The sequence below is a fragment of the Cryptomeria japonica genome, chromosome 9, assembly GCF_030272615.1.
Source record: "Cryptomeria japonica chromosome 9, Sugi_1.0, whole genome shotgun sequence".
Classification (NCBI taxonomy): Eukaryota; Viridiplantae; Streptophyta; class Pinopsida; order Cupressales; family Cupressaceae; genus Cryptomeria; species Cryptomeria japonica.
In genome coordinates, this window is record NC_081413.1 from 522,440,433 (window position 1) to 522,459,243 (window position 18,811).

The 18,811-nt window shown below is 36.4% G+C and overlaps 1 protein-coding gene across 4 annotated transcripts in view; it reads right to left on the reverse strand.

Annotated features, from left to right (window-relative positions):
- The window catches only part of LOC131077029 (uncharacterized), a 116,790-nt gene that overhangs the window by 17,280 nt on the left and 80,699 nt on the right, over window positions 1-18,811 (reverse strand). The window contains exons 13-14 of one of the 4 annotated variants that reach the window (XM_058014385.2): window positions 2,540-2,858; window positions 1,719-2,000 (exon numbers count right to left, since the gene is read on the reverse strand). In XM_058014385.2, the coding sequence (XP_057870368.2) occupies window positions 1,779-2,000; window positions 2,540-2,858 (541 nt within the window). In that variant the 3' untranslated portion in view covers window positions 1,719-1,778. Of the gene's footprint in view, window positions 1-1,718; window positions 2,001-2,129; window positions 2,337-2,539; window positions 2,859-17,516; window positions 17,572-18,811 lie in introns of those variants that run through there. The other 3 variants (XM_058014387.2, XR_009113517.2, XM_058014388.2) reach the window with 3 other exon arrangements.

Below are 18,811 nucleotides of genomic sequence, written 5' to 3' on the forward strand. Positions count from 1 at the left end.
TTGTAGGCCTTGCATAGGTGCTAACTAGAATTGACAATAACAAAATTGGCAACGAAGACTCAAAAATGACTTACAAGCAACAAATGAAAAGTTGTATACTTAGAATTTGACTCAATAAAAACACTTCATATGGATTCAACAACGGGTAAGATCCATAGGTGGTTTTGCATGGTCTTGTGAGAAATTATTTTTTGGTAGTGTGTTCCTCATAGTAGATTGCCTCTTTGGGTTCCTACCAACCATTAACCTTGTTTGTTCTTTGAGGTCTACCTACTCTTCGAACTTATTGCCATTTCTTTGGACCAACTTCCTCACTTTGAATACTCTTGATGTGATCCTCGTCATCTTTTGACAAGGAAAGAGATGTTCAACAGATCCATCAAAGAGGACATTTACCATTCATACATCTAAGTTACATGGACCTCCCATGGAATTATTGCATCCCCAAACAAGCTTTATACATTTAGCATTTCTTGCAAATTGTTAAAGGATACCATTATTCAATCCACCTATCTTTAGCATCATCGTTCTCATGGTTTAAGGATCCCTTGGGTTATGGGTGTACTCCCATCAACTTCATGTTGATATGGACCACTATATTTTATAGAGTGGGAGTTTCCCAACTTTGTTTTCTTCAAAATGTTGATTTTGAGGAGGAATTTATTCTTTAGAAACTAATCTACTATGAAATTTGTGGGAGGTAGTATGCTTAAATAGAGATTCAAGTGATTCTCTATCCATTTTCTTCCCTACCCTAAAAAGAGGTGCTTAGCTCTTTTTGTTTGTGAGGTCACTAGGTTTAGGCATAGAACTCTTTGTCACAAACCTAGATCTACTGTACTGATTACATCTTCTAACCCATCATAAATGTTGGAGGCATTAAAAGCCCATTTAATATTGTTAATTCATGTGTAAATGGGGATAGATCAATGAGGCATTGCTCATTCTTGAAATCTATAATTGCTAAGGCTCCTCTACAACCCAACTCTAATGTTTGTGGTTCTATCACTTCTTGATGTCAAAGGACCTTCTCACACCCTTCTTCAATGGTATAGATCTCAAGAGCAAGCTCACATAACCATTTATTTTCCTACAACCAATCATTAATTGACTTTGAATGTTAGAAAAGGTTCTATGCCAAATCAACTACAAACCCTTTAGTGCTAGAATTTCCCTAACGAGCATTCGCAAACTATACATTAGTACTCCTATAATGACCAATGATAATATTGTTGGCTCCTCCAAATTCATCCCTAAACACTAAAACCTAAGGATTTTGGTTCCTCATCCAAGTGGTCTTTGTCTATTTCTACTACTTTGCAAGGCCTTTCCCCACTTATCTACTTATATTTGTACTAGTTTAGGGGTTACTCTTTATAGGTTAATCCCTATGTATATTTTTTCCCAACTTTTGTATAGGGCCCCTTTTGCCTTAATCCTTTCCTATTGTATCTGCTGATTGTTCCAGTCCCTTTGATCTATTTTGGCCATTCATGGACATTAATATAATTCATTTCTTTCTTTCTTTCAACAACAAATTAATTCCTGAATAGTCTCCACTTGTACTCACTGTGCGCCTGGCATCATAAAGCAGTGGTCATTTATTTAATCAATTTGCATACAATTCACAATACAAAGCAAATAGAACTGCTCACTTGCAAGAAAAATAGCCACAACAATGTAGCACAAGAAAGAACGCCAGGCAGATGAACATAAGATCAACCAAATAAGAAATAATGGAGATTTTTATGAACTGCACAGTTGTGGCATAATATATTTTAGGATGGATCTGTATCTGATTTCTTATCAAAGTGAGTAACATACAGGGAATCTATAACAATCTTTGCAAAAACGAATCGGAGCTCTTTTAGTTCACCATCTACCAATGACCGATAATTTATCTCAACGTCTTCCTTGGAGCGCACCCTCTCCTCACGATGGCCTCCAACACAAGCAAAGATGCTCCGTACCCTCGAAAATGTTGGAATTGTTATGAAAACCTGCAAGTTGGAAAAAACACTATTTCTCAAATTTATTCTATGTTTTTGTCTGCGGATTGTATATCAATTATGGAGGTTCTAAATGAGGTAACATATTCAGAAGTTATGAAAACTACCATAATCCATGTATCCAAACTAGCAGAATGTGTATGTTATGGTATTACAAACAAAAGCAGCAGCACATGGCTAACAATATCCCAGCATGAGTTTTTATTCTTATGAATATAGAGAAGCTGATAAGACTTGCTAGCAGAAGTACATGGTAGGCAGTATCAGGGTATGCTTTTTGGTTCTCTTGAACATAGAGCAGCTGCTCAGACTTCCTGGCATGGCTCTCTAAATGAGCAAAGAAAAAGCTTAAAAATGTGGCTGAGAACTGCTTAGGAAGAGAGCTTCAAAAGAATTAATCAACATGAATTTCATGCAAAATATGTACTTGATAAGCAAACATTCAATATTAAAGGAACACATTACAACAATAGCTAAAAATAATGCAGTAGGAATGACTCTAAAAACAAACAATATAATTTCCAACCTACCAAATCAGAGAACGGTGCCTGAGGATAATACTTTGACATAGCCTGAGAGACTGCATCTGCATCCGTCATTGCACTTAAGGTTGACTTTACTTCCCCTGCTAGATCCAGAATCTTATTCATCACTTTTTCATTACTCTCACTTTCCACCACATCAAGCACTTCGGGAGAAAAGCTCTTAGATTTTTTATAAATCTTCCTTGATTTATCCATTGCTTTCTTCAAATTTCCACCATTGCGAACCGAAAGAGCAAATGCTGTAATGACAAGGGCATCCTGAGGTTCACCCGCCAATGCCAAATGAAATGCTAATAAACTCACCCTGTTTCATCCACAGAAACAGGCATATGTGCATAAAATTATCATAATACTCTTTAACCGGGCCAAGAAATAAAAACTAAATTAAATAAAAGAAAAGAGAAAGGTAATTTTTAAAGATTGCATTTAAATAAATAAACATGTAGTTTTGCACTCAATTTGAACAAGGATATGCAGAAAAAAATAATAAAATTTTTAAGGTTACAAATGTGAAATTGACAGACCAATGGATGTTTGGTATATAGCATCAAGACTAATCTCCAAGAAGTCGGCTTGGTCTTCTGTATGTGTGCTAGTAGAAGACTAGCCAAGACAGGTTCTTGTATTGAAGAGATTTGTGGAATCGTAAGAAGAAAAAATGGGACACTGAAATTTTAAATGAGGCTGAAGGCATAATAGCACAGACAGACCTGGTTATCAACATATTAATAAAAGGAGTCCTGGTAACTGCTATTTTGAAATGCACGGAAGCCATCCAAAACTATGAAGGGGAGACAAAACCAAATTTGAACCCATTGGGGAGATCATTGGTCACAGGTGAAACAATCAACTCCACCAACACATTCATGCAGCAGGGTATTACCTCAACCCAATTTTATTTTTCTCAAAGAACTTCATGGACATTAGTGCAAAGGTTATGGAGGACCTCTTGAGATGCATTAAGAGGATAACATTTGCGGTTTAGATGTCGAACCTTATTATTGGGGAGTTGCAGAATTACAAGGAAGTTAGAAGCTCTTTCTCCCCCACTAGCTATCCAAGCAAAAACAACCCAAGCACCAAGGAACAAAAAACGAAACTTTCACGTATAACTCACAATCATTGCTTATAAGTTACCATTACTGCTTATTTACAAACTTTTGAAAACTTCTTTGTAGCTTCTTGGTGGGAAGATTGGGGAAAAAATACCCCAAATAATATATATAGCAGCAATATAACATGACGACTAGGAACAATCTTCATATCCATGGACAATGGATTGCTTATTTTGAACAATGGCTTACAATGCCATATTATCCTCGAGAGATAAATTAAGTGGGGTGTCAGGAATGTCATTTTGTGGGAAGTTGGAATTTGGTTGATATGATTCCAGACAACTACAGTTACATGCGGAATAACATAAGATTGTGCTTTTGTACTGTTGTTTCGTTTTCACACATCGCCCCATTGCAAGTGGCGACTTCTACTTTTTGCTTAGGCTCGGGTGTCTTAGTTAGGTCATCTTCTAGTTTGGCAGTAGTCTCCTAATCATCAGCCTTTTCTCTTAAGAAGCAATTGGTTGTGTGCATGACACAGTTGAGGTCATGTTGTAAAGTTGCTAATGTTATCATATGTTGTTGAAGGATGCCAAAGTTGTTGATGTTGTTTGAGTGCAGGATGTCGTTAGGAGTTGATGATTGGGTAAGGAGTGGCAAGTTGGCTTGTAGTTCTGTCAGGAACTGCAAGCAAAGCACCTAGGGTTGTGAGTTTCAAGATCACATCATGTAAGACCTAGAGGGGGTAAAATCATGAAATTTGTCTAAGTAAAATTCAACCCCCTCTTGGCACGTATAAATGATTGGTGTCAAATCCTACCTTAGGCTAGTCATTCAAAAGCATTCAAGTGTGACTTCAAGGGGGCTTCAATCAACATTTTGTGCATGTCTACACTCAAAATGCGCTTGCCTTGGGATGGCCTCATGATGCAAGATCTTGGGGGAAAAAATTGTGAAAATTTGGCGAAGTGTAATGCAAACCCCCTTGCTTCATGTATAGAGTTGTGCAGTGCCATCTTGCTTATGCGCTCAAGATCTAGTTGTGCATGTTAGCCCTTTAAATCCACTCAAGGCTTGCATTGTGTAACTATCATCCTTATATGCGCCAAACTTCATCTTATTGTGTGCAATGACACTCTTCAAGTGCACCATGCAAATTAGTGCAAACAAGGTTCCAAAATGCACCCAGCACTTACATTGTGCAAATCAAGGTATGAATTCCACTAAGACTTGTAATTGTGCAAGCATGTTGCCAAATTCCACCCTAGTGCTGTGAAAACATGAGTATCAAACCTGCCTTACGTGCAACTTGTGCAAAAGCAACCCTCATATGCGCTCTCCTCTAGAGATTTATGCAAAGAGAACATATCATTTGCGCCCATCGTTTTGTGCAGTGATACCCCTTAAACCTGCTCCACTCTTTGTAGTGCAAGGTTGTCCCTTGAACCCACAATGCAAGAGGGCTCTTGATATGCGCCCAATGGAGGATGATAGTGGAATGATCTAGGTGGTCAAGTTCATTCAAGATACTAGGTTGTGCAAGCATTCACATCAAATGCACTCTATCTTCATTGTCTTGTGCAAACCAACCATGAAATCCCATCCATGAGAGAAAGAGATGTGAAAGTTTGGTTAAGTAAAACTCAACCCCCTTTCTTCGTGTACAAAGTTATTCAAATGACCTACTCAAACCTGCCAATCACCTTTTATAAGGCAAGAAAATATTGAAATGCGTTGCAAAAGTTTACACTTGCATTGAAATTGTTGATATACCCCTTGAGTCCGCCATTGTGTTTTGGAGGAAAATCTTGCACCTAAGTAAAAATGTTGCTCATCTTCTGATTTCCGCCAATGAGATCAACAAAATGTTGATGATGCCTATAACTCCGCCAAGGGTAATGTTAAGTAAGTTTATCTCTCAGCCCTGCTTATTATCTTTGTGCAAACTAACAGGTCATATGCGCTCAAACATATTGCTATGCACACCTACTCTCTAATCCCACTCACATTTATGCAAGGGGAGACTTGAATCCTGCCCAGGTTTGTGCACTTGAGAACCTAAAGTGCACTCCAGCATCATTGTGTGCAAACCTAGCGCTAATATGCACCCATGAGGAGATGGAAACTCAGATCAAAGGCAGAGAATCAGGTCAAAAATCAGACCCTAAACAAAACTCTGAAATCAGACTTAAAGAACATACAGATCAGGCCCTAGAGGTATCAAGATCAGACGTAAAGTTGGAAATTCTATCCTTGAAAGCATAAGTAATTAGGCCATGAAGCAATCAAATCATACTTGCACATCAAAATCAGACCCTAGGGAGTAAAATGCAGACTTAATCCGCCAATAAGCAGAGCAGAAATAACTGGATTCATGTGTGAATTAAATTGTGTTAAGGATGAAACGTTTTTGCACTCATTTATATGTGTCCCCTTGATGGTTTTGCCTAGCTGACCTTGTTTGGGTTAAGAAGAAGTTAAATCTAAAGATGCCCTAAGGCCAACTTTGATTTTATGCAACCATATACATGATATGCATTCGGTTTTGTGCAATAGGGGGTTTCAAACCTGCTCAGCAAGGAATGAGCCCTAAGTCAACCCTTTTTGGGAGAGGGTATAAAAAAAACAATACAAAACTAATGCTATTGGGCCAGCCGGCATCAATTCAATTTGATTTGAAATATGTAGAGGAGCAAGTTGGCCTAATTGGCAGGAGGAATTCAAAGGGGGTAAGGAATACTATATAATAAAGACGAATTTGTTCATTTAGGCATCAAATTAACGCATTCCAAGAGGAGCAGACCTTTGAATTATAGCAGAAAATCAGACCAGCAGACCTAGGCGTAGGGTGCAAGCATAGGCATTTTTTTTACTGATTTCAAGTGAATTTCATGTGCAGAATATCTTTTCCAGATATGAATTGATCTTTGATTTATTATTTTATTGATCCTCGATTCATGTTTTCTTTTCAGGTTTTGAAGTCATGGGGGAGATCAACATATTCAGGGGTATGAGGGTGCGACTTGAGGAGAGGACTTCATAAAGGATTCAAGACATTCAGCGCCAGCTTTGCAATATCAAAAGATTCAGCATCAAAATTGCAAGGATTACAACCTCAACATGAGAGAGGCAAATTGACATCATAGAGGGTTTACACATTCAACATTAAGATTTACAAGTTTATGATGGCAGCATGAGGAGCTCAATACATTCAAGGCTTTCATTGCATCACGAGCGAGGGAAGTATTAAGATTCAAGGCTAGAAGGAAGTCAACACCTACATCTCATACTTCCAACATTGCAATACAAAGGATGATAAGTTCAAGATGAGGATTCGACAAGGAGAAACATAAGATTCAAAGCCACTACAGGATGGTATTTGAAGTCAAGTACATCAAGCATAGGCATCACAAGGTCTACATCAAATATCATCAAGGTGAAATGCTACGCAAGGAGGTAGATTCCCAAGCATGAAGTTGGAAGGATGCAAACATGATCAAGGCAAGCTATCCAAGTCAAGTGAAGACATCGTTAAGGTCAGGATTAAGCATCAAGAGTATGTTCACATTTCAAGACCAAACATCATCATCAAAGTGGAATGCATCACAAAGACAATGATCAAGGCAAGCTATCCAAGTCAAGTGAAGACATCATTAAGGTTGGGATCAAGCATCAAGAGTACATTTCAAGACCATTTGAACTATCTCAACTAAGAATACACAAGTGCTCAAGATCCAAGTCTAAAGGATGTTGAAGTGATGCTTGCTCAAGAAAAAGAATAAAGTTGCATATCCCCTTTTTAAAACTAGCATCATGAAGAAGACCTCTAGACTATTCTATTTCTCGTAGGTTAAAGGATTGAGCAAGGGAAAAAAAATTATAATATAATTTATAAGTTGGGTCCAATAATTCTTTATTTGAGGGGCAACTTAATATAATATCATAATTCAAAAAGCGATTTTTACCATTTAATTAAAATAAAATATATTTTTAACTACTTGCAGGGAAATTTAGATCCAACAGCCCAATTTGAAAAGGTATATCAAGAAAGCACCTAGCCCCATTCTTCAAGGATGAAATCCCTTGGTTGCAATTCTACAATCCAGAGGGGCAAACACTCTCTTGCCTCCCCCCTTTGAGAGGTTAGGATGAAAACCATTGCCTATCACTTGGTAATTCTACACAAGCATTGCGAGGTGAACTGAAATTAAGGTTTGTAAACAATTGCAGGTGTAGGTGATCAAGATTTGAAAGCAAATATAAGAAGTAACTGGCTGATCAATTGGAGCACCCTTATTTGAGGGTTCCACCATACATGCTATCACTGTTTGGCAGATCACTTCATTCCTAGCTGATCCCAGCCATTATTCAGAATCATAGAGATCTGGTCAACAGCTGTGGAGAGGGTTATACAGAATTTTTTGACACTTTAGGAAGCTGTGACCTGCATCATGGTGAGCTCCAGCAGTGTTAAGAATGTCTGTCATCCCTTGTGACCGATCACCCATCATTTATCTGCTGATCATCCCACATTTGATCACCTTTTTCTGCTGATCTCCATAATAGATATTCATTTCTGCCGTGGCCATCTGATTTAGAGATGCCACACTGGAGCTTGGAGGATTTGATACCATTCAGAAGCCCATCAAGAGTTATAGAGGCAGATATTTCCCTGCATCAGCAATCTACAGGCTGTGCAACAGAGATTTCATCCTCATGCTGGCACAATTCCACTTGTATAATCAGCTGTATCTCACATTTGCATTATTGAGTGGATTTTCATCATTTTAAACTTAAAATATATGTTCAGTTTCTGCATGTCAGAATTCTATTGGTTGTCATTAAATTAATTTTCAGATCTAAGGTTTAGACAATTTCATGATCAAGAGATCTTGTTTCTTTCAATTCAGCTATTCCTTTCACTGCCAAAAGACAGTGTGTCTCTTGGCAGATTTTTGTATCTTGACTTGAGATAGTGTGTTTCAATTCTACAAGTCATTCGTATCTTTCCCTAAGGTTGTGAGCCTTAATTCTGCAGTTCCTCTTAGGAGCAGTGTGTTCCGGAGCCAACATTGTAATAAATTATATTCATATTGTGAGTCTGATTCTCACCAGGTTTTTCCCTGCTTGGGTTTTCCACATTCATGTGTTTGTTGTGCTTTATGATTTCATGATTTATTATTGTTGTAACTATATGGTTGTAGTTTAAAGTTTGAAAATCAAAAATAAAGTACTCTTTGAGGTTCGGACTAATTCACCCCCCCTCTCAGTCTTGTGGCGTGTCTAACATGTGTGTGTGTGTAATGTAAATGTATATGTACATGTATATGTATTGTACATGTATATGTATATGTATATGTATATGTACATGTACATGTACATATAAATACATATATATAATAATGTATAAATAAATATTTAATATACATACTATTTATATCTAGTTTTATTTTATTAATTATAATATTGAATAAAGAATATTTTAGCAAACTATTTATAATGTAGAATGAAAAATAAAATATCATTAAAAGAAAAATAATAAAAAAATGTTCTAAAAAACATTACAATAAAAAATATAATAATTTATATTATATTAAATAAATAGTAAGGTGTCATGTCCCCTAAATAAATGATTGACGAATGTTAAAAAAATATATTAATTATTTTATATTAACCTTCCCATTCATTAATATAAATAATTAATATTACATGTATTATTGTTAAAAGGCATGTTCTTTAACACCGTAAATAGTCTTAACTATTACGGGATTTTTTACCAACTTGGTGTTAATAAAAGAATGGGCGTCAGAGATGGAAGTATGGGTGGAAAGAAGAATCGAAATTGTTGTATGAGTGATTACTCACCGCAAGAACATAAACCTTTCGTCAGCCATTGGCTGGCCTACTGGTCTCGTGGTATGGAGAAGTGACAATATCGAGGGTGCAAAGTGTTCGTGGTATATGTAGCAGAAAGGCGGATTCAAACACATGAAGATTCACCAAAATTATCGCGGGGAAATTGGTGACTGGAAACCATAGTAAATTCATTACACTTCCGCGAAAGAGGATTCCGCACAAGCATCGCGTCCGTGACAGGCAATGCGAAGACGGGTTGAAGATTCAACAGAGATCTCCGCAGTGGGGTGTCGTGCCAGCATCGCCAACGTGACTGGAAGAATCGAAACGGAAGGAAGGTGGAGACGGGAGTCCCCGTAGTGGAATATCGTGCCATTCGAATATCGCAGGAGATGGAGAGAAAGGGATTTGGCAACGTGACTGAGAAGACATCATTCTGAGCATCAAACACTCCGGGAATGCGATTGGATGGTCATTGATTTCTGGTTAAGTCAGAGGAAGTTACCGCAGACTTGGAGTCTTCTACTTCGAGTTTGGTGATGCGTGAAGTTTGGCAACAGCAATCGCAGTTCTATTATCAGGTGCACCACAACAGATATCTCTCTATTTGCTCTTACGGAATGTTTATTGTTTGAGGATAATAATTATCCACGTCTGTTATGTATTCAATATGAGTTAAGATACTATATATATAATAGACGTAAGAATTATCCACGTCTGCTATTCCAAATTAGAGCTGTATGAAAACATTCATTACCACTGGTTGTGCTGTGAAAATAAGAAACCGTTTAATATTGAACAAGTACCTGTTAGGGAATTTTACATAAGGCTAGATCTGAAGTTAAATAGCAGTGCTCGAACATTGGAGAGAGCAATCAATTTGGAGCGCAAAGAGAGTGAGCAATTACAAATTTTTGTCGGGTTCTTTTGACATGCACTGACCATGTTTCCAGAGCTGAACCGATAAGGGACCGGGATCCGTATCGAACCCAGACAAGTATGGCAGGTATTCCTTCTGAACCCAGTAACATAGAATGTTTCTGAACAAACACACCACTAGAGCCCCTTGCTACCATTGTTGTTACATCTCTTACTGTAAATATTTTGCCTCATGTCTTTGATTTTTTCTTTTTCTTTTTTTGAATTGGAATATGTTTTTTTCAATTTTTCTTTATATTGCTTATAAAAATTTTGCGAAATGCTAGGAAATAGACCCCAAGCCAAGGCAAAGGCAACTCATTTTAGTCAAAAATTTGAAATTAGACCAAACCACAAATTCAGAGTTCAAAGGTAAAGGCCTTGAACAATCTTGTAAACCATAATTTACAAGATAGATAGGTGATATACCATTTGTACTATACCACCAAGTACATTCTAAATATAGAATGTATTTACATATTGAACTATAATGTGAAACATATAATCTGATAGGTGAGAATTAATGAATAGGATGCCATGTTATTTATATGCAAATCAAGGCCATGTTTTATAGGACGTCTGGTCAAAGAGATATGTCACATTTCTTAGTAGCAAATCTTAATAACTAATCAGGCTTAATTAATTCTATAGTGGTATGTGGATTATTGTGGTGTGATCCTAAAGGACTCGTAATTGTTGTGGCACATGCCTTAGCTAATCAATGTGATATGTCACATTTCTTAGTAGAAACTTTTAACAACCAAACAAGTTTAATTAATCCTATGATGGTATGTGGTATGATCCTAAGGGACCCATACTTGTTACGGCACATGTCTTTAAAGAGATTTTATTTATTAGTATTAGATCTGAATCCTCATATGCCTGGACCTAAAGATGATTCCTTGGTAAATAGCTGATACTTTTACATCCTTATTCATTTTAGCATTGATTCCTAGTTATGTTATGATTGCTTGACCTTCTAGCTTGGCTACTCCTAATTGTCTCGAGTTGCCTATTGATGCTTAGTCAATGTTCAATTTGACCTATGGTAGATTGGGAGGCGAACATAAGGAGATTTCCTTTACCCAAAAACAAGCAAATTTATACTGTCAAAAGATTTCTAGTTCTTTCATACTATCTGTTATGAAACATGCACCATCCTTTTGCATTGTGGATTAAGGATGTTGTTTGGCCACAATTAAAGACAAGTTTTAGGATTCAAAGCCAGAAGAGCTGATGTAAGCTCTGCTACAACTTTTGATATACATGGAGTGTTGTTTACCAAAAAAATGCAACTAATTACATGTAAAAGGAATGAATAAACTTAAAATGCTAAATCGTAATAGATATGTTATGATTGCTTGACCTTCTAGCTTGGCTACTCCTAATTGTCTCAGGTTGCCTATTGATGCTTAGTCAATGTTCAATTTGACCTATGGTAGATTGGGAGGCGAACATAAGGAGATTTCCTTTACCCAAAAACAAGCAAATTTATACTGTCAAAAGATTTCGAACAGGGTACTGTTTTTTTTAACCTGAAACGTATCCGCGTTTTTAGACACGAACCCCGACGCATCCGATGTAGACGTGGCGATTCCGTAGGGTTTTTTTGCCGAATCTGCACGTGCAAAAATGTCGAAGGTTTTTTCACATCGTTTTAAACCCTAAAGTTAAAAAAAAAAGAAGAAACATCCCACGAAAGCGCAGGAGGAGGGCACGGGAGCCACGAAAACATAGGAGGCCGCCACGGGTTGCACAGAAGGAGGAGGCCGCCGCCACGGGTTGCACAGAAGGAGACCGCCACGGGTTGCAGGTTGCACAGGAGGAGCCACGGCAAAGGACGCGCGAAGGAGCCACGGCAGAGGACGCGCGAAGGAGCCAAGACGGGAGGCGCCATTTCGAGCTTGCAGGTAGGTTGTTAATTTCGAAATTTTTATAATAGTTTGTTAAATTTTTTATTTTTATTATAGTTTGAATTTATTAATTTTAAATCAATTAATAGTTTGTTAAATTAAAAGTTAAAAAAAAAACCTAATATAAATTAAAAATTACAATTTTCGATTTTTAATTTTAAATAATAAAAGACTAAAAACTATAAAACTATTTTAATAGGTTAATAATTTATTAATTATTATTATTTTAAATATGAATTATAATTCATATTTAAAATAATAATAATTAATAAATTATTAATATTTTAAATATGAATTATAATTCATATTTAAAATAATAATAATTAATAAATTATTAACCTATTAAAATAGTTTTATAACTTTTATTATTTAAAATTAAAAATCGAAAATTGTAATTTTTAATTTATATTAGGTTTTTTTTTTTAACTTTTAATTTAACAAACTATTAAGTGATTTAAAATAAACAAAGTTCAAACTATAATAATAAATTATAAAACTATTTTGCTAAATGTTAAGTTAAAATATTCATATTTAAAATAATAATAATTAATAAATTATTAACTAGCAAAATAGTTTTATTATTTAATTTATTTTAAAATTTTAAATAGGTATATTTAATTACTTATTGTGTAATTTAGAAGTTTGTAAAAATTTAAATGTTGTTATTACTTTCATAATTAATATTATAATAATTTCACTTTCATTTTAAATAAATTATTAAATTTAATTTTATATATTTAACATTTATAATCTATTGTTTAATATTAAATATTAATATTTTTTTTTTTAATTTGTTGTAGAAATCATAATGGCAACGACTACTAGCTCTACTCCTCAAAGCTCTACTCCTCAACGGACTTTCAAAACTGACCCAAATTCACCTTTATGGAAATATGTCAAAATAATAGACCAAGTAAAAGGTGGTGGAACATTTTTATGGATATGCAACTTCTGTAGTACGAAAAAAACTAGCTCCTACAGTCGTGTCAAAGCCCATTTTTGTGCCATTCCCCAACAAGGAATCAAACCATGTCTAGGAAAGAATGGAAATGGGATGTCACCTCAAGAAATAGCAGGATATATTAGAGAGCAAGAGGAAGCAGATGCAAGAGTTGGTCGTGCCTCAAACCATCCTTTGTTGACAGGAAGAGGAAGTAAATCAAAGAGGCCCCCTACTTCTCCATCTTATAGCGATTTTCCTGATATCGTGGTAGAGAGCCACCCATTCTTGGACCCAATTAGTGAAGAACCTGTTATTGTGAAGAGAAGCAAGGGACCATTAGAGAGAGCATTTAAGAATGATGCTAGAGAGATTGCAGATCAATCCGTTGGAAGATGTCTATATGCAAACGGTTTGTCATTTAATGTGGTACGATCACCCTATTGGCAGGATATGTTGAAAAAGGTAAATGAGGCTCCACAAGGGTACACAGGGCCAGGTTATGAGAAGGTGCGTAGCACCTTACTAGCAAAGGAGGTAAAAAACATAGACAATGCATTGGCTCCCATTAGAAATTCATGGAAACAAACAGGGGTGTCCATCATTTCAGATGGATGGAAGGATACCAAAAATCGGCCATTAATTAATGTAATTGCAGTGTGCCCTAAAGGGGCAATGTTTCTGAAAGCTGTGGATTGTGAGGGACAGGTGAAGGATGCACAATTTATTGCTAATATCCTTATACAATGCATTCAGGATGTGGGACCTCAAAATGTTGTCCAAGTAATAACGGACAATGCAAAGAATTGTAGAGCTGCAGGTATGTTGATTGAGACACGGTTTGAACACATATTTTGGACACCTTGTGCTGTCCACTCTCTCAACCTCATGCTACAAAAGATAGGCAGGAAAATAGATTGGATCAAACAAATTTATGTTGAGGCTGAAGAGATCCAAATGTTCATCACAAACCATAACATGTCACAGGCCATTTTCAGATCATTTTCACAGTTGGAGTTGCTAAAGGTAATTGAAACACTTCAATTTTTAAAATCTACATTTCACTTTGATGGTTACTTAATTTTTTTTTTTTTATCATGTCTTCTTTGTATTCTAATTTTTATTTTTAATTTTTGAATAGGTTGCCGAGACCCGATTTGCATCCAACACAATCGTCTTGAGGCGACTTGTGAAGGTGCGATAGCCACTTGCTAGCATGGTAATTAGTCAAAGTTGGTCCCTATGGAGGCAATCCAATACTGAAAGGGCAGCAAATGTAAAGCGCATGATCCTAGATGACATTTGGTGGGATCGAGTGGAATATCTTTTGAGTTTCACTGAGCCCATCATGAGTATGATCCGTTATACTGACATGGATCACCCATGTTTGGGAGAGGTATATGATGGCATTGACTCGATGATTGAGAAAATGAAAGCCATCATCAATGCAAAAGAGCAAGATCCCGAAGAAACTTTCTTCAAAGAGGTTCAATCAATTTGTGTTGAGCGGTGGAACAAAATGACCACCCCACTACATCTTCTTGCATTTGCATTGACTCCCAAATTTTATAGTGATGAAATGCTTGCTAAGCCATCAAGGGTACCACCATATAGAGATTCAGAAGTCAGTGAAGGGTGTAGGACAGCACTTACTAAACTCTTCCCAGATTCTGAAATGGAGGATTTAATGACAAGTGAGTTTGCTAATTTTGTAGCCTCCAATGGTCAAAGTGTTTCCGCTCTCCGTGACAAGTATAAAAAGGATTCTCATGCTTGGTGGTACCTCAATGGCCATACATCACCAAACCTTCAAACTCTTGCAATCAAAGTTTTATCGCAAGTAAGTTTCTTAATTTTTATTGCTCTCTAAATTTAGATTTTTTACTATTTTATAATTGTCACCCTCTCACTTTGTGTCAATTATTCAATAGGTTGCTAGTTCCTCTTCATCTGAGCGAAATTGGAGCACATACTCCTTTATCCACTCAGTGAAACGCAACCGACTGGCAGCAAGTAAGGCAGAAGAGCTCGTTTATGTGCATTCAAACTTGCGCCTTCTTACTCATAAACAAAATGAGTATAAGGATGGGAGCACAAAGTTTTGGGATGTAGATCCAGAGCGAACTGATTTGGATTTTTCAGCTGCCACACAATCTTTACTTTCTGGGGAGTCTGATAGCCAATGTGCTGCTAGTGCAAGTGGCAGTGAGGCTGCATGTGGTTCCAGTACTCTACCTACATCATCTAATGTCAATGATGATGTTGATCTTGATCTTCCTAGTGACCCATATGATGCTATTGCTGATTATTAGTTGTGTTATTTTATTGTTGAACGGTTGAGCCAGTGAACAATGAATTCGATATCTATCATAACATTCAAAGTTTGTAATTTTGTTATAGACTTATAGTTATATCAATATGAATCATATATGATAGTTCCAAGTTTTGTTTAGCATATGGATGATATGTGGGATTCTAAATTTAATTTTTGTTTCTACTTATTAGAGTGTATATATGTATATATTTATGATTTTTACATTTTTTTGTACGGACGTACCCAAGCCCCCCCTAAAAAAAATGCCGTACCAGCGTACCGTACCCACGTACCCGTACCCGTACCGGCAACTTAGAAGTACATCACTAGCCAAAAATAGCAGTAGGAGAAAGACTAGATAGAAGGAAGAGCACATGGATGAAAGAAAACATTAAGTGGATGAATTAATGGGGCATTAATCTAAACGATTGCCCAAATAACAATGGAGAAATAAAAAAATATGTGCAAGACAAATTAAAAGAAAACATGTGGACAAGTCAATTAGGGAGAAACAAGGAATACTATATCAAACATTTCAATCCTACGCATGACCATACACAAAAAAACTATATAGGAATGGACATAAAGTGGAAGGCAAAAATGTTAATTGCTCAGATAAGAACCAACTCACATCAGCTTAGATGCGATACAGGGAGATCGATGATACCCAAAGAGGAATGGAAAGATAGAAGATGTAGATATTGCACTCAAGGGATTGTGGAGACGTAATGGCACTACATCATGGAGTGTCCAGCCTACAATGACATTCGGACCAATTATGTTGAGACATTAATTGTAGACACCTTGAGTAATTTATTTGTCGAGGAAAAGATAACAAGAGTTGCGGATCTCCTAATCAAGATACACAGCAAAAGAACCAAGTTGCAGAAGGAGAAAGAAGCCTAGCAGTCTCAATTTTCAGTTTGGGTTTTTTTTTGGCTTCGCATGCTTTGCTAGCTATCTGTGGGTCCCATAGGCTGTTTGGCCTCGTGGACGTTATTAAAAACATTCATTCATTCATTCATTCCAGCAATGTTTGACTCAAACGGTGGAGTGCCCGAAGGGGGACTGGTTGATGGAATATATGCAAGAAGAAGGGCTCATTGATGAGGACGAGGGGGATGATGGTGAGGCGGTGGTGATTGAGCTCCCAGAGGATGGGGAAGAGTGGGTGGAGAATGACTATAGAGACATGGAGGAGATTGCTAGAAGTCCGGCTCATCCAACCTGTGGACCAGAATGTCCGGTGATTGCTCGTACTTTGGCGGTGGAGAGAGCCAAAAGGGAGGAAGCAGATCAAGAGGACCCTTAAAAGGGTATTTTTACAGTCACTAGTCTTTAGCTGTAATTATACCACATTTTGGTATTACAGTGGTTAGTCTAGTTTGGGTATGTAGGTATATAGCAACTGTTTAATGTATCTCTAACTGCCATAGGAGCCCTTTTGGTGTTTTTTGAGGTTTAGTAGGGTGGTTTTTGCTCCATTTTGTCCATTATGGCAAGAGGTTTGTGATAGTATGTGATAGTATATGATCGGAGTATATGCTCGGTCTGCCAAAACTATGTACTGAAAATTTTGATATTAATATAATCGGTGCTGGCCCTTACCCAGCTATTAACTTAGCAAAAAAAAAATAGATTAGCAAAATAGGAATATATAGTAAATGGGTTACAATAGAAAGATAACTGAAAAAATGTGTCCCTACTAAGAAATTATTGATAATTACGTTTTAGCAAAAAAGTAAAGGCTACCATCCAAAGGACACAGAATAAGAACTTATAATTTCTCATGCCTATAAAAACTGAACAATATTTGACCCTAAAACAAAGGCAATCCTAGAGCATTAAGAGTAAAAAAGACAGATAATTGTGTAGATCTGAAATTTTGGTTTGGGAAAGAATTTCATCATTTTAACCATTGGAAGGACCTATTGAGATAAATGTATATATTAAAATCGATTCTTACTCTGAGTCATTGCATTACCCTCCCCTTGCCCAGCTCCCTGTATCCTTCTCTCTAGCTATACAAACATGGTAGGCATGAGATTTCCACAGTCCATGAAAATGACAACAATAGCTAATCCAAATGTTCTTGTAATCATATGCAAATAATATTCATCATTTTCTAATTCTTATATGTTACAGAACATTCAGATCAGGGATAACTTTACAAGCAGCATATGAACCAATATGCCAAGAATCAAATGAATCCAGGTTTTATAAGTGGAGGAATGCAAGGGAGGGAAGGAGGGATGGAAGAGAGAATAGGAGTGGGAGATGAAACAGGGGGAATGAAATACAGCTAAAGATAGATCACCATTCCAACTTCCATATTTACTAAGCAAGTGGAATTGGTAGTATAAAAAAAGGTTGGGACTCTTGATCCAGATATTAGATTAATTTTTAAGCTATGTGAACAACCAATTTCATCTGAAACATATTGCCCCAGAGTACACCACATTTCAATCGTTTATGTTTAGTTTAGTCAAACATCCTTTTACCTATCTTATATTATTCGAGCAACGTGAACAAGTCCAAATTATAAAACATTTCAAGAATCAAAAGAATTGATTTTAAATTTTTAGGCTTAGTCAAACTCATGTTTACTCCTCCAGATCTGTTTTCTTTTAAATGGTAATTTTACAAAGGTGCAAACCAAGGGTGCATTGCTAAGTGTGCTTACACAATTTGTACATCAAATAGAATTGACCTTGTTTAGTTTAGTCAAACATCCTTTTACCTATCTTATATTATCCAAGCAACCTGAACAAGTCCAAATTATAAAACTTTTCAAGATTCAAAAAAAATCTTCTTAAATATTTAGGCTTAGTCAAAGATATATCTACTCATCCAGATTAGTTTTCTTTTAAATGGTAATTTTGCAAAGGTACAAACCAAGGGTGCATTACTAAGTGTGCTTACACAATTTCTACATCAAATAGAATTGACCTTGACTACAAGAAACAAAAAAATTCTTGCTCTATAACAACTTACCCAAACATCAAATAACACCATAACTCATATCCTTCAAAAATATAATTCTACCTTACTTTTCACTCAGTAATTTGTTTTACGAGGAATGAGTAACTTGGTTTTCTTTTCGTTTCTTTTCTACCCAGAGATTGTACTTCTTTCTTTTGTATTAGCAAATCCTTTTTGCCTGCTGATTGTCTGTTAAGTGCAGCCAAGTCATAATTTCAATTGTGTTTGAGAAGTAGGGTATCTACCTAGCATAACCTACTCAAAATCACGGTAGTGTGC